Source organism: Mycteria americana, chromosome 8, assembly GCF_035582795.1.
Source record: "Mycteria americana isolate JAX WOST 10 ecotype Jacksonville Zoo and Gardens chromosome 8, USCA_MyAme_1.0, whole genome shotgun sequence".
NCBI classification, from domain to species: Eukaryota; Metazoa; Chordata; class Aves; order Ciconiiformes; family Ciconiidae; genus Mycteria; species Mycteria americana.
The window spans coordinates 13,983,824-14,000,698 of record NC_134372.1 but is presented as its reverse complement, the minus strand read 5'-3'; the positions used below and the strand labels follow the sequence as shown (position 1 = coordinate 14,000,698).

Genomic DNA, 16,875 nt, shown 5'->3' with positions numbered 1-16,875 from the left:
ATTCCTGTTGCTATTCATGTCTTTAATGCATATGTATATTGAAGTGATGTGTGTAGCAGAAATATGATTAGATCTACTGATTGCTCTGGTTGCTTGTAAAACTTCTTGGAGATAAGTTTCTTATGATGGGTCTCAACCGTCTTCTCTTTTAGAGGTGCCTTTTCAAAGCAAAAAAGAGCCAGGACACCTCTACACGAGAGGAAGCTGGCAACATGGGAAAATGGTTCTAATTTTGAGTAGGTATGAAACAGCAGTGCACTGCTTTCCAGAACTGCCTTTTTCTGGAAAGCAGAAAATACCTATTTCTTACTTTGGTTTTCGTAACACTTCAATTTTAGATCCCACATCAACGAGTCCTTCTATTCCTTCAAGTCCTAGTCTGAGGTAGAACTATATTATGTTATACGTGAGCGAGCTGTACAATGAACAGCTGGAACTTATGCACAAATGGGGTTTTTTTTTAAGCAAACAGTAATTGGAGTATGTCTTTCCAAGAATAGCCTTTTCTAGAGGAAAGTAGTAGTGTAGTAGGGACAGGTGATACTCTGGATCAATATATTTTAAAAAAAATGTAGTTTGTTAGAATAAAGACAAGGCAGTTGTTTATAGTACTTAAACATGCAACATGTGACAAAGGAAATATGTAGGTAGTCTCACTGGTGTAGCATAACTGAAATGGTTTCTTTTAAGAGGTGATCTACTGCCCAGTCATTGACTGACGTGTGGATCAGTAAATGTCATGATACAACTGAGTTATGCTGCTTGGATTTTTTTAACCTTTTTTTATATGGTAGCCTTTTAGTCCATCTTCATCTCTGTAGTAGATGAACCAAATGCGAGCTTGTGCAACTTTTATGTCTAACCTATGTACATGTGGCACTCCTAGCTATTTCAAATGTGTAGTTGGTGTAACAAATTATTATTGTGATTGTATGAGAAGCACTTGTCTTCAAGGTCCACCAACTAGACGTATGAAAATAGGGCTAGAAATTCTAGTATATGCAATAAGTACTTGTGTTTGCTGTTGAACTAATTAGATGCTGTGTCATGCCTTGTCTTGAATAGGTTTAAGGTCACATCTTCATTCTGCTTCTTCTCTTAAGAAAAATAGGCCATTTTTTGTTTTGCGTTCACTCTCTTCTTACCCTGTTCTTTGTCTTCATTCTCTCCTGTATCATTTACTGTTTCATTCCTAAGTTTTTCTGCCATTGTTCTCTCTTCTTGATTCTCCTGTTGTTCTTCCAAGTTGCATAGCTGGAGAACTTCATTCACCAAGGAGGAAACAAAGATCATCTGAAAACTGAAAGTATGTGGATGCAACCTGCTATTGGATGAGGCCAAAGAGAAGGCACCATACACTCAGCTGTTGGAAGTAATATTCAGTCTCTGGGCTTACCAAATTTATCTTGTATTGCAGGTGGACTGTGTCTTGACTAGTCATGTCTTTATGTATTGACACATCATTTGCAGGAATGGTGTCTTCATTTGCTCTTACATAACTGGCACTAGACGATATCCGTGAATGTTCTCTAATTCTACAATTCATTAATTTTTATGTAGACGGGGCGGGAGATTCTAGTTCATTTTTTAAAACAGTACCTTTTGTGAGACAGACTCCGGCATCAGAGATTCAGTCTGGATTGGTTTTGTGTCTTACTAAAGCAGGTTTGCATCTTAAATAAAAATTCCACTTTGGCTGCCCTGTTCTCCAGCTGTTTGGCCTGTGTATTATGCGGATGCTTGAAGGAAAGTATAGTCTAAGGTGCAGTTTTAATCTTTGATGCCTTCATGGTATTAGTCATATGCTGAGCTTTCCATTAGGCTTTTTTATGCATTTGGAGTGCTAATTGTGCTGACTTTGCTTGTGAGGCAGTAGAACGAAAATCTAGGAAAAGAGAGATTAATTACTGAAATGGGATCCTTCTGGAGAACCTCCTTGCAGTCCTCTTCATCCACTTCTTGCCTGGTCACTGCTAATAATGCTTAATTTCCTAACACAGAGTCAGCATAAATGTCTTCTAGAAGAAAGTCCTTTTGCGTCCAATGCATAGTCCTTTTGCATTGGACTATGGAAATGTCTTGTGAGGGGCTAGGAAATGCAGTTCCTGAGACAGTGAAAAGAGTTATAAGTGATGTTCTTCTGCATGGGTTTTGCCCATTTGATATCACACTCCTGCCTAGTTCTACTTTTGTGGTGTTTGTCTGGGATTGAAATTTGCACAACAGAGATCTTACCCTGTCTTGTTCTTAACTCTTATAGTAAATTTAACTTTTCCCCAAATCCTGTAATCTTTATCAGGTGGTGAAAGATGGGATCTGGATCTTATTGCTCTTAAAGAAGCTGAAGTTCTTGATGCAAATAACACTGAAAATATTGCTAATTTAATTACTATCAGCTGATAGTTTCTTTTAAAGCCCTACTTGGAAATGAGTAACTTGCTCATAATCCTTAGTGGGCCCTACTTGGAATTGAGTAACTTGCTCATAATCCTTAGTGGAAGGAAAAGTGTTTGTGGAAAAATAACTTCTTTACACTTGGTGGACTTTTGGGACTTCAGGGAACTTAAAACTTGGTTATGAGTGAGTCCCTTGTGGTTTAATGCCAGACTGTAGGCTGGAGAAATGCCTGTATCAGCTGCCAAATGTTTATAATTCACTGTAGCCTTCACTAGTGCAGTAGACTGCATTTAGTTATGCTGCTCATTTCTGGAGGGACATGTGGAATTCAACTGGAGTGGCTCCAAACCTCAGAAATGAACTTTTGTGGGGTGGTGGGATATTTTGTGGTAAATCCCACTCATCAGCCTGTGGATAAGGACAGAACTGCTCTAGCTGCTCACCTGGGCTCCTGCCTGTGTCCCCAGAGTTCAAAGGTATGAATGTAACAGTACCTAGGTGTAGGGTAACAACAGTTCCCATGTTGATACTAACCTGTAAATTGTCACGTATTCAACTTCCCTTCTTTTCTATGATGACAAAATTGTTTGGTTGCCCCTTGCTTAGGTTGTCTGCTGTTTCTGTTCTCCTTTTGTAATGAAGTGCAAACTGGATGGATAATTTAATCTTGGATGGGTTGCTTTGCTTCAATTGCACCTTTTTAAGTGTGAAAAGATGCTTAACAGATAAGCAAAAGGACAAACAAGTGATGGCTTTTGTTGGTGACAGTGTAAAGAATCTTCTAATGCATATGATGATGTTGTTTTTTTTTCAAAACCGGTTTCGAAGAAGTAGAGCCAGCATGTAGGCACTCGTATAAACTGCATGTTTCTTGCAGGAGTGTGAATGGAAAATAGACAGGTATTCAGTATTTATCTTCAGTTGAGAGGCAACCATAAATTGTAAATAAACTTCAGTTCAATCAGTTAAGAGGATGTTGCAGTTGAGCAGCTGCAGTGCAATGTGAACTAGTGTTAACCTGAGGACAAATCTTGGGTAATTACTTCATTCTCCTGTCAGGTGGGGTGTGATAAACATAATGGTGTTTTAGTGATTCAAAATGGATGATTTGGCATTTGAATTGCAACCTTGTCTATCATGTTGTTACTGCATTAAGGTCAAACTGTTAAAATACCAACTAATGTAAGCCACATGCTAGTGTGTGTATGGGAGCTGGAATCAGGCAGAGGTCAAGAGCAGTGAACAACCTAGTGACAGCTTTGTGTAAGGCTGGTACCTCAGCTGGTAGATTGTGGAGTGGAACGGAAGGAAGGTTAAACAAGCTTTTATAATCCTGCCCTGTTCTGGGGATTGAAAGATACATTGTTGTAAAATGAATGTATTTATCATTTGATTTCCTCTTGGGAGAAGGCAAGCGTAATACATTGCAAACTGATAAAATGTTTCCCTTAGCACAACCCTTTGCAGAAAGTATTGGGTACCTGTTAGGCAACATGCTACTTCTGTTACTATAGGAAAGTTGAGCTAATGCCCCAGTCATACTGGGATTTTTCATTCTTGTCTCAGAGTTGATCAGGGTGGTGAGAAGCCCTGTGTATGTCAAATGGGGCAGCAGAGATCTAGAGCTGTCTGGAGAAAAGTAGGCAAAGGTTTGAAATATTGTTTGCTTGCAAAACAGGCGGGAATGGTTTGTATTGTGTTGAAATAAAGGTAGTTTTGCTGGAAGAAACTCAAACTAATAGGCTAGCAAGTTTTGGGCTGTAATGCATCAGATGATCAAGTGCTAATCTTTTTGTGGGTGAAGAATGATGGCACTTGCAAGTTCAATGCAGGTATTTATGTAGTCCATATTTGCCTCAATTAAATCTGAAACATACTTGGCCTTTTGTGCTATGCTAAAAATGGAAGAATTTTGTAAAAGTTACTGAAGATGCCTTCTTCACATAAGTTGACTTAGTATGGAAATCCTGGGTAGATTTCGAGTTCATGGGATGAGTGTGTAGCTTGCATGTTTATAAGCATTTTCTAAAAGTACAAAGTTAATTCTTTTACTGCTGTCTCTAGGTTATATTTTTTGTTACATTTTCAGGGCATCTTGTTGATGCAAGAGAAACTGATAATAAGTGAAACTGTATTTTGTGTTCTCTACTGACTTGGTTTTGGTGTCCTGCTTTTTCAAAGCTTACCATAAGGCTAGATATGAAGCTTTAATTTTCATGGGACTTGTGTCTTTCAAATGATGGCTACATAATGTGGACAGGTTTTCAAATGCTTTTTAATAAATGCAGCAAAAGATCCCTCAAAACCTTTAATATTTTTTCTTTCTCTTTAAGGTTTGGACCCCATGGAATCCCTGTGACCATATTTCCTAAAAGGGAATACAAGGATAAACCTGAAGCCATGCAGCTCCAAAGTAAACCATTCCAAGATGAGGCACAGGTGAAGTGTGAATCTAATGCTGCAGTCCCTGATGACTCTTCTCTCACGCAGCCATCAGAACCTAGCATAGCTAAAAGCCTATGGACTTCTAAACCACCTCCTCTCTTTCATGAGGGAGCGCCATATCCTCCTCCTTTGTTTATCAGGGACACGTATAACCAGTCAATACCTCAGCCTCCGCCCCGGAAAATTAAGCGGCCCAAGCGTAAAATGTACAGGGAGGAACCCACTTCTATCATGAATGCTATCAAACTACGACCCCGGCAGGTCTTATGTGACAAGTGCAAAAACAGTGTTGTTGCAGAAAAAAAAGAAATAAAAAAAGGTGGCAATGCAAGTGACTCTTCAAAATATGAGGATAATAAAAAACGAAGAAATGAGAGTGTGACTACTGTGAATAAAAAACTTAAGACTGACCATAAAGTGGATGGAAAAAGCCAAAATGAAAGCCAGAAAAGGAATGCTGTGGTCAAGGTTTCAAATATTGCCCATAGCAGAAGCAGAGTAGTTAAAGTTTCCGCACAAGCAAATACTTCAAAAGCGCAGTTAAATACAAAAAAAGTTCTCCAGAGCAAAAACATGGATCATGCAAAAGCTCGGGAAGTCTTGAAAATGGCCAAAGAAAAGGCACAAAAGAAGCAGAGTGCAACCTCCTCTTCCAAAAATGCACATTCAAAGGTCCACTTCACACGGCGTCTTCAGAACACCAGCTCAGGTTCCCTCCCACCCCGATTGCGTTTAAAGCCACAAAGGTATCGGAATGAAGAAAATGACTCTTCTCTCAAGACAGGACTTGAGAAAATACGGAGTGGCAAGATGGCAACTAAGCCCCAGTCTCGCTGCTCCTCCACCCGCTCAGCAGGTGAGGCCCCTTCAGAAAATCAGAGCCCCTCAGAAGGCCCTGAAGAGGCCAGCAGTGAGGTTCAGGACACAAGTGAAGTGCATGTAACTGTTGATCAGGATGAACACCAGACATTGGGCAAGAGAGGCAGCAAAAGCAATATAACGGTTTACATGACCCTTAATCAAAAGAAATCTGACTCTTCCAGTGCATCAGTTTGTAGTAGTGATAGCACAGATGATTTGAAATCTACCAACTCTGAGTGTAGCTCTACTGAAAGCTTTGATTTTCCTCCAGGCAGCATGCATGCACCTTCCTCCTCCTCCTCCTCCTCTTCAAAGGAAGAGAAAAAGCTCAGTAATTCCTTGAAAACGGAAGTCTTTTCCAAAAACGTCTCTAAATGTGTCACACCAGATGGCAGGACCGTATGTGTAGGGGACATTGTTTGGGCCAAGATTTATGGCTTCCCTTGGTGGCCAGCCCGTATTCTTACCATAACTGTGAGCCGGAAAGATAATGGCCTTTTAGTTCGACAGGAGGCTCGTATCTCGTGGTTTGGCTCAACAACAACATCTTTTCTTGCTCTTGCACAACTATCCCCCTTTTTAGAAAGCTTCCAGTTGCGCTTTAATAAGAAGAGAAAGGGTCTTTACCGCAAGGCCGTCACAGAGGCAGCTAAGGCTGCTAAGCAGCTGACTCCCGAAGTTCGGGCCCTGCTGACACAGTTTGAAACGTGAACATGGAAAGTAAGGTAGGCAAGAAATCTGGAGGCTCCGCAAAATTCATAGCCTAGTTAGAGAACTACCATGAAGGACTTGCCAAGTCAGAAGTTGCACTCGGTTGACTGCTCTTTTTATACTAAAGTTGTTCATTTGTAGCGGTTTCTTGACAGTTAAAGAAATTGAACATGCAATCAAAATTAGCCTAAAGTGAGAACTTCAGTATTTTTCAAGTAAGAATTTTTTTTAAAGAAAAAAACTCCTCAAACACCCAATGCATAGGAGCCATAGCCTCAGCTGAAAGGCAGCTTATTTGCAGGGAATTTTTTAGTAGTTTCTACCCAGTATATAACTAGTTGCTGTGTGGCAAAGGGTTAACACAAGGGATGAAAGTAGTAGCTGTGACTTTTTTTTTTTTATTTTTTAGGTGGCCCATCAGGGAAGTGTAGAAATATAAGCCTTGTCTAAATGGTCTTTAAAGATTATTTTAAATAGTCTCTAATGTATTTAGTCTGGCCAGTGCAAATTGGTTCAAAGCATGCTTTAACATCTTCAGGAGGCATGCCCCAATCCACATAGGCCAGTTTAAATGGCATTAGAAGACTTGCTGAAATTTTTGAGGAAGAAGAATTCATGCAACTTAAAGACCAGATTAAATGGGGTTTTATCGTAGTGACCACTTAAACACTCAGCCTTTCTATGCACATGGGGCACAAATAAAACACTTCAGGGTCTGAGAAGCCGAGAGGGATGCCTGTAGCTCTAAGACAAAGCTGAGAAGTTGCTCAGTATTTGGGATCAAGGGCTGTTAATGCTGCATAGGTGTGAATCATAACTTCTGGTCTTTCTTCCTGAAGAAATCTTTCAGGCCATTTGCCTGGGGGTTTAGATTAAGAGAGGCTTTGTTTTTGAATGTGTAAATAATTGATTGCTGAAATTGGTCAGATTTTCTCCTGACTGGTTGTTCCTAAATTCTTAGGATACGTCCTAGTAAATTACACTTTGTGAATTGTCAGATGTGTAATTGTTGCATTTTGGATGTATCTAACTTCATTTTTTTAATATTTCCGTTTAAGGTATCTGTTTGCAGGTCAGAAAATGAGAATATGTAACTGTGTAATGCTCTGAAATGTAAAAAAACAAACTGTAAATAAAATTGACTAAATCTGAATTATTTGTGTGTGTTTCTCAAAAAGCTTTGAAAAAAAAATCCAGGATGTTAGAGTACTTTATATGTATGCCGTATTTAGAGGACACCCTTTTAAAAAGTAAATTGTCCTTTTTCACACATTCTTAAAGATAACTGCTTGATGTAAACTACTAATGGTATACTTCAGTCTTAATTTTGAGATTAAGCAATTATCTGTCCCTTTTGTTTCAAAACTAGCTCTGTAGAGGGCTTCCTGTAAAGTTTATCAAATTTCTCCCTTAATTAGATTTTGTTCCATATGTTTGAATAAAGACTGTGGATAATGTCACTTATACAGTGGGGAGATGTTTTCAGTTTTCTCCATCTATCAAAACCTAATCAGATCCACTCTCCACTGCTACTTCAGCTTTTCTTGCATGTCTTTTGCTCAATGTTGGGGCATTTTCATGCAACTGACTTTACATTTTTTTTTTTCTTCTAGTTTTGGTCCTTACCTGACCATGTGAATTACTGTCTCTTCTCCAACCCACTCCTGTTTCAGCCTTGCAATGCCTTGTGAAGAATCTCTCAGCGTTCATTCCAAAGCAGTTTTCATCCTGTTTTTTTCTGTAATTGCCCATGTAGGCAATCATGACATGTAAAAAATTAAGCTTAGACTGAAATTAGATTTTTAAACAGACATGAAAATGGGGGTAAGGACTTAATCATCAAACCCTTAAAATCTTTTAACTTAAGATTACATTGCATATGTTCATGATACTGTCTGGTCATTTCAAAGCATTCATTTTCTTTTTAAAATTAATTCTTTTGTGCCCACAGAACTATTGGAAGTCTAAAGTGTCAAATACACAGCCGTTCAAATTTTCCTCAAGTTTATGGTCATCTCTAATTAAGCTTCCAAATATACCAGCTTTACCTTGGCATTCTAACAGTTACCAAAAAACCCCACTGGTCAATGCTTTTTGAATGTGATAAACACACAATAAATTTCATAATGTGGAAAAAAAAATTGGGGAAGAAAAAAATCCTGTTTCATGTCTATGTATTCTTTCCTGCAAACAGAAACAGTTACTCTATTTAGGTAAATAAGCCGTACTTTGTTATTAAAGCAGACTGCTTTTTGAAGTCAAGAACCCATACAACGTGGTTTAGATGTCTACGCTAGTTCCTTGAAGTTTAGAAGCTCGAGTGAACTGGTTGTAAGTTAGTTGTTCTGAGCCAAGTAGTGATGAAATCAATATTTACATTGTTAATTTTTCTTTGAAAGACCTGGAAGCTTTGTACTCTTATCTCTTAATTTATATAAAGTTAGAATAGCACTGAAGCATACATAGTCAAAGTTTGTGCAGGTGTTCACTGGTAAGATGGGAGAGCAACAGGTATGAGTTTCTTTAGATTGTTTTATGTTCAAAAGAACTGTTTATGAAAGGCATTTAAAGAGTCTTAGTTTTGATTTGTAGTTGATCAGTCTTTTAAGAAGTCTTTCTTAAGTTTTATAGTGAATCTGCTTTATCACTTCAGACTTAACAGGTCTCAAAACAAATAGACTTTTTTTTTTTTACAACATCATGTTACATTAGATTGAAAATATCCTATTCATACTCGTCCATGATTTTCCTTTCACTCTGAAGTAGCTAACACTCTAGATATAACAGAGTCTACAGTGGAGAAAATGTGGGGCTTAATGTAAAGTCTGGTTACAGTAAGTAACCTTGGCTATGGCAGTATGGATGCTGCATGTAGATTAGCTTTGAAGATTTAGGCAAAGTTTAGTGCAGTTTTAGCTACAAACTGCGAAAACCCCCACACTTCTATGTGCCTGTCTGCTCCCAGCAATGCCTACGCTTTGAGTGTGGACTACTGCTCTTGCAGTTGGGTACACGTGTACCATCTCTGAGTTAGCTTGGCAGTTTAAATGACTTACCAAATAACTCATGACAGGAGCATGCCTGTAGAGTGCCAGGATAGTGCATCAGTGTAATTAAGCTGTGCAACTGTTGCAAGCAGCCTGTGTCTTGAAGACAAACGTCAGTAGAAAGAGTGACTGTTAGTTTTCTATCAGCTCAGTATAATAAATTGCAAATTATGTCTTTTTGAATTAATAAAATTCCTCAGTGTAGTTGTTTTGAGTATGTATGGTCTCTCAATTTAGGGGCAAAAACATGACAGGTGGTGATGAGTTTCTAGTACAAGCCTACTTTTCCCTTGAAGATCTTCAGCTTCAGTTAAAATGTTTTGGGAGAGAGTAGTTCTTCCAAAACTTTTAAAGATTTCCTTTAACAGGAGTGTTTGAAGGTGTGATCACTTTGTGAGTGAAGCTAGAAGCAATTGTGAAATGCTTGTATGTCTCTGAAGCGTTCTACAGGAAATTGAACAAATATTTGTTATTTTTCTAATCAGAGTTGTAATTTGATGTCAACACTTAAATGAGATAATAATCTCTGATTATATGGTATTTTCTTTTAGACAGTGCTATCTTTAGTTTGGTACCTACATAACTAACAGCTACCTCACCAGGACGAGTGTGTTTAGTGGGGGTAATTTAGGTCAACTGTGCAAGGCTGAGAAGACTTATTTTTTTCAAGCATGTTGTAAAATACTTTTTTTTAAAGTAGTTTCTAAATGTGATTAAGTTTAAGAAATAGCACATCAGTGGAAGTGAGGAAGGGGTAAGAGTTGCTTTTTGCATTGCTAGCCTTAGGTTTGCTTCTAGTTAACTCCCTTAAGTCCTGAAACTGATTTCCATTCATGTCTTCTATAAGCTCTTGCTAAAGTTGTCAGAGTAGATTAGGAACATGAATTTTGGAAAATAAATCTTAGGAGCTAGCCCTCCGTAGCATTATCATCTGTCCTTATGCATGTTCTGTGAAGTACAGTGAAAAAATAGAGCTGCCTTTTTGGCTGAAGAATTCTGGAAAGGAGGAGGCTGACAATCAGTGAAAGGCTATTTCAGTTCATCTCCTCTTTCTTTATAATTGTTTTCTAGTAAATGCCTACAGGAATAAGCAAATTCAGTGAATGCAGTGGGATCACTACACTAACTTGTAGGTAAGGTAAAGACTGAACTGGAAGTTGAGTAGAGTGATCTTATGATTAAAAGTGCAGTAAGATGGCAGTATTTTGTGTCATAAGCCATTTGGTGAAAGTATAGGTATACTGTTTAAAAACAAACTTGAAAGTGATCTTACAGTACAGAGTTTATAGTGGTTAAAGGCTGAGGTGCTTTCCGTTCTTATTTTCAGTTTACTTTTTAAGGGTATAAATAGAAAGGTCATAGGGAACCAACCTGAAGGAAAAGAGAGGAACTTGGTGTGTTGAGCTAGATGTGATACTGGAAGGAGAACTATGAGTTGGCTGTTGGAGAATAATATGTTGCTCTGCAAGTTCAGCAGAAGGGAGTAGTGCGCTCCTATTTTAGAGAGCTTGTAGGAGAATTTTGGTGAAACGTATGGCATTGTCCCACAGTCAACTGTTTGAACTTCAACTAGGATCTACTTCACGCTTGTGGAAATGGAATGACTTGCTACAGGATTTTGTTGGTTTAAGCTGTGCTTACATTAAGTTGTGTGTGTCTTTTTTTAGGATAAGATATAGTAGCATACCTTTTGGGGATATAGACATGCTATACTTGCAATAATATAGTAAAGTTCTCCCTATAAATAAAATAAAGTATCAATAACAACAGAGGTTTTGCATAACTAACTTCCTTAAAGCATCTTCTGACATGACTGTAGTGATCAGAGATCATCCATGTTTAACACCAGGACAGGTAGGGGCCTGTAGCATTGAAAACTTTTGTAGTAGCTGTCAAGCTATCTAAAGATCCATTAGACCCAAGTTTGTGAGATGTGGATGTAAGTATTCAGCTTCACATTATTCTTAATCTGTAATGGGAAGAACCTCTGTTTTTGTACATGTCCTTAACAATTATGATGGCAAGTTCCTATTCAACATTTAAAATACCTCAACTACTGTTCTTTGTGACAACTTCATATTTTAGTTTAAATAGTTCCCTCCTATGGTGTCATCCTGTTAGTGTATTTATAGAGTGTGGCCATTTAACTAGATAGAACAAGATCCCCTTGTAAGATGGCTTTTCTATTCCCTCCTCATCTTACTGGCATTTCTATGCACCTGTTCTAGTTTGAACTCACCTTTCTCTGACATCAGTGGCAAGAACTGTTTATGGTAATTTAGATGGGGTTTTACAAAACTCATCTCAAACAGCAGTGATTCTTCCCTAAGTCAGAAATATCTCTGATTATTGGTTTTTTAATTGTTAGACCCTAATAGCAGCTTATAGTTTCCTATGATTCACTCATTCATTTTAGTCTTTCTTCTGTAATACCTGGGATGTGTATACCAATCCAGATTGTAATTTAGATTAATTTATGGCATTTTTTCTTAAATTAAACTGTGACACAACTGCCCTTCTGTGAACACAAGGCAAAACAGCGTTTCCCAGGCATGGCTGTGGAGACGGTGATTTGGTGACTGGCTTGCTATCATGCTTTTTCCCTGCACCGTTTTGTTGTTGCTACCAGATTCGGCAGTTGGGGATAACTCTCCCTGGGGCAGCACTGCCAGGCTTAGTGCCAGGTACTGATTGTTGGAGGGAACTCAGATCCATGGCTCCATTTTTTTTTTCCCCAAGAAAAAGCAATCAATGTTCTTGACGTGAAGTAGGATAAGCAGCAGCATGGAAAATGAATGTAATTGATAAGACCAGGGCTTTTATACCTTGGAAAACCTGAGCCACCTTGCACATCCAATAGGGAGACAAATGGGAGTAAGGGATGGTTTTGCATGCCTGCATAACCTTCCTAGATAGTTTCTGTACACGCAGGGCTGAAACCTGTGATTTCCTGTGCTTGTGCCGATGGAGATGTATAGTCTTTGATCTTCTCTACCTTCCTACCCATGGTCCGAGGGGATAATGTTAACAACACATGCTGCAGGTATAAGTTGGCGCAGGGAACAAATCGGGATCCCCTGTTACAAGTTTAAATTCGGGATTTGCTCATTCAGTATGTGAAGACAAATGGATCTGTGGGATTTATTTGAGCTACGTGTTTGAGCAGTTATTTTCAAAATCAGGACCATGAATATTTTGAACAACTGTAATGCAGTTTCTATGCCAATGATTTTATTCCTCAGTCCAGAGAAGGAAGAAAGGACTGTTGGAACTGAGGATATTCGAGGTCTGCAAATACCTGCAGGATAGGTGCAGAGGCAAAGGGGAAACACGTTTCTCTTTAGCTGCAATTAGGACAAGAAGTAATATTTAAAATTATAAGACAAGGAGTTAAGATTAGGCACCACAATACTTACTCCAGTTGTTATAGTGAAACCCTGGGTGGTGTTTGGAGAGTTGCATATTTTTCGTAATTACAGGTTTGTAAAAACAATAGATTAGGCTAACCTCTGTCAGGAGTGTGTTAAATTCATCATGCATTTGGGTATGGGATAGAATAGGTGATCTATCCTGACCCTGTCATGGCTCTGTTTTCTGTAATTTTGTTATTAACAATTCTGATTTTGGAAAAACAGAATCTGTGTAGAAATATGCATATAATGAACGATTCTGCCTCATGTGTCCCATTCACAGTCATGCAGGAATCACGCTTGGTATAACAGAAGTATGCCCTTCTAACAACAGTCTTAGCTTTCACATGTAGTAAAACTGCACTGCATCTCCTGCCAGGAGCCTCTTCTATGCAAAATCATGTTTGGATGACATCATTTGTCAACTCTAAATTAGGTTGTTTGGGTTGGTTTTGTTTTGGGTTTTTTTTAATAGATCTAGGTCAGTTTTCATGTTTGCTTACTAATGGTTTTGATGTCAAATATGCAATATGAATAAGAAATATTCTTATACGTGCCAGCCATGTGCTATGAATCTGTAATTTGGAAGGCAAGCTGTGTTCTCACTAGCTTGTTACCATCACTAAAAGATGCTGTAACAGAAACTCAGCATAATTCTGGTGACCGAATTGTCCTTGCCTGTTTTTAACAGGTGCATAAAGGGGAAGAGGGTACTTGCTTTGTCAGTAAAGTAGGCAGATACAGTTCCAAGCAAATATTTACTTAAATGCTAATTTTGCATCATTTTTTATTTAGCAACATTTAGGATTTTTGTTTGGCTTTAGGAAACACTGATGTTCAATTGTACTTCTGCAGTGGTTCAGAATTTTAAAGCATGTGGTGCTAGTTTTGGTAATTAGTAGCTCTGGTGAAAAGGAACTAAATCCATAAAAACTGGATTTTTCAGGGAAGTTTAGTTAGGGTTAGAACCTCAAGCTGCTCTGTATGACTCTATTAAATGTTTCAGTTGACACATAGGTATCTGTATGAATGGCATTTCATAAATAATTGTGGACTGTTTCATGTGATCTGGTTCTTAAGTCAGCTTGATACTGATTTTAGTAAGGGGCGTATTGTGTCAGCTTTTCTAAGACATCACCACTAAAATCAGCCCTAAAATCAGTTAGTACTTCATACAGGAATGCAGATGAATGTGGTAAGGAACATGTCCTTACATTTGCTAGTACTAGGAATGGTCAAGTTATTTTTACTGTCCTGTTGGTGACACGTGTGGAACCTCAATTGGAAGGTGACTGACGACAAAGTTGTGTTCTTTTGGCCATCTGTAGTCTTTATTTAGTAGGCAGAGATTTTGAGTCTGACACACAAACTTTTTTTTGTTTTGGTAAAGATACCAAGAAATGTGTTTGCTAGGTGTTATAATAACAAGTGGCTGAAGTCTGAGCAGTAGGAGAAGGAAACTAATATCAGGTTACTTTTACTGGTTTCATGATGCTCATTTAACTTGGATGTCATGAAAGACATTGGGAGTGTGTTTGTGAAAGCTCCCAAATCACTCCTGATTCCTGAGTCCTTCAAGAAAAATAGGAGAGAGAAGGCTTAGTACTAAAAATAGGTCCCCCTCTACCTTTGCTCCCAAAAAAAAAGGAAAAAAGCAAACCTGTTTTCCTGTATTTTTGCTAGGGAACATAACAAAACCAAAGCTACCAAACAAAAAAAATACCAAAAACAAAACCAGATTTTTTTTCTCTCCACAAGTTGCTGTTAAAAATCATAGCTGAGGGTTTTGAGCATTGAATATTTTTTGGTTGGAATATCACATTAGCAATATTTGATTATTTTTGGGGGGGTGGGGTGGTGGAAATCTTTCCTTGAGATTTTTCAAGTGTTGAGGGATTTAGGAACCTAATATCTTCTGATACATTTATATGAAAAAGCTGTGTTTGGCTGGGTTTTAGAAATTCTTGATACTGTGTTATATATTTCAGGGAATTAGGCATGTAAACTGAAAAATGTGTTACTGCTCTTGGTTTTCCTTGTAGTTGAGGCCCTGTTTTTGAAGATTGTCTTGAGCTGCTGAGGAATGCAACAGTTCTGCTTGCTTTTTAGTAATTCATTATCTGGAAGAGAAGCCTATTTTAACTCTTCCTAAATAGTTACAATTTGAATCTGTAGCAGTAAAATAACATGTACTCTCTTCTGTTACATAGTTTTGCATATAAACAAAGTATTAGTCCCCTAAAGAAGTGGCATATATGTTACTGTAATTTTAAATTTGGGCTCTCTACTTTAAGAGGTATGTATCTTTTCTTTCACAGTGTGTGATGGGAGATACTGCTATTTTTACTTTCCTTATCCTTCTAGGCTGCCTTTTCTTCCTCTTGATGGCTGCCTGTTGTCTTTCTGCTTTTCCTTTGTAGAGAAAAGGAAGTACTTTCAAAGGCAATGCTTCTCTTTGGACGTTAGTGAATACACAGGATTGTGAAAATTTTCACAGCAAAAAAATATCAGAATCCACAGTATAGTGATGACTCCTGGGAAAGCGGCTGTGTAAAATGCGGTTGAGTGAGGCAGACGTTCACGACATCAGTGGTGAAAGGCCATAAGCCACATCAGTGCTTATCCTAACACACATGCTTACATTTATTACTGGTGGTAATTTTTATGACTCCGTAGTCTCCAGCAGTTGAAGGAAACTGCTTCAAAACAGAGTCCAGACTGCTGTGAGCATACTGTACATCACTGGAGAGCCGTACCCTCAGGATTAGGCTTTGCTATCACTGACCTACAAATTGTGGATTACACGATGAAGTGAATGAACTCACTGAATGATTGATAAAACAGACAACTTGCTCCATTCATGAGGGTTGGAGAATTTAATGACATGGATATTGAGCCGACGCAGGTGGCTTGCAAGTGTCACTGTCTGTGAGGACCCAGGAACACTTCATCCTTTGCGGCAACCCTGCTCTTTGTACCTTTTGTTCTCTGGGTCGCCAGTCCCTGCCCCGTGTGGTTCGCACCAGGGAAATCCGCAGGGTAAGAAATGGTCCTCCACAGTACAAGGAGAATAAGATATGTGACTGCACGTGTGTGGCTTTATTTTTCAGTCTCTATATCTGAAGAGCCTAATCTCATATACTCCTGCCTTTGCTGTCTGCTAGTTTTTTTGCTAAATGATGTGTAATTTCCCTTTAACTCTGCTGGTAAAGTCCAGTTTAAGCTCAAAAAAAGTTAGTATCTGATTTTTCTGTGAATTTTTAACATCTTTTCATGGTATGCTGTTGTCTGGAAAGCAGAAGTAGTACATCCAGTAAGAATGCAGGCAGGCAAGGAGGTTAATTGTTTTCTAAACCATAGTCAGTTCTTTACTCCTGTTAACTGGATTTTTTCTACCATAGGTCTCAACAAATGGCAGCATTTTACATCAGACTGACGAGTCCTGCTGCTCCCTTACAGTGTCTGACAGACCACTGTGGATTCAGATTGGGGGCACTGAAGTTATCAGTGAAATTGGCAGGTCTGTCTGGTTTAAGCCCTGCCTTAAGTGAAGGGTGTACTATGTTATCAACTAATCATATGCAAAGCAGGTTAGGACAGAGGTAATGAGCTACCTGTTATTTTATTTCCCTCTTCTATTTGAACACTTCAGATACAGCTGTTCTCCCTGAGCTAACCTTACGTCAGGATTGATACATATTTTATTGAAAAGATCTACGCTAAATTTGTCTTTAGGCTTGCTTCTTGAAGTTTCCGTGACATGATCAGATTAAATAACTTGACAGGTATAATCTACAGGTTAAAAAAAATATATATTTTTTTTGTCTCCTAAACCAGCAATCCTCAAATACTTTTACTATGTGGATCACATCTTAGTAGGATCTACCTTGTGGGCAGTTCATCTGCTGCTTGTGATTGTAGACATGGCTTCCTGCCTTTGCTGATGCGTAAAAGTAAAATCAGGAAAGAATTTAGTAACATTTTAGTCTTTTTAAAGAAGTTCA

General features: G+C 38.4%; 1 protein-coding gene across 3 annotated transcripts in view; it reads left to right on the top strand.

Moving 5' to 3' along the window:
* Nucleotides 1–16,875, top strand: part of PWWP2A (PWWP domain containing 2A) — a 31,873-nt gene that overhangs the window by 9,552 nt on the left and 5,446 nt on the right. The window contains exons 2-3 of one of the 3 annotated variants that reach the window (XM_075509888.1): nucleotides 4,731–6,428; nucleotides 16,273–16,289. In XM_075509888.1, the coding sequence (XP_075366003.1) occupies nucleotides 4,731–6,414 (1,684 nt within the window). In that variant the 3' untranslated portion in view covers nucleotides 6,415–6,428; nucleotides 16,273–16,289. Of the gene's footprint in view, nucleotides 1–4,730; nucleotides 6,429–16,272; nucleotides 16,290–16,875 lie in introns of those variants that run through there. The other 2 variants (XM_075509887.1, XM_075509889.1) reach the window with 2 other exon arrangements.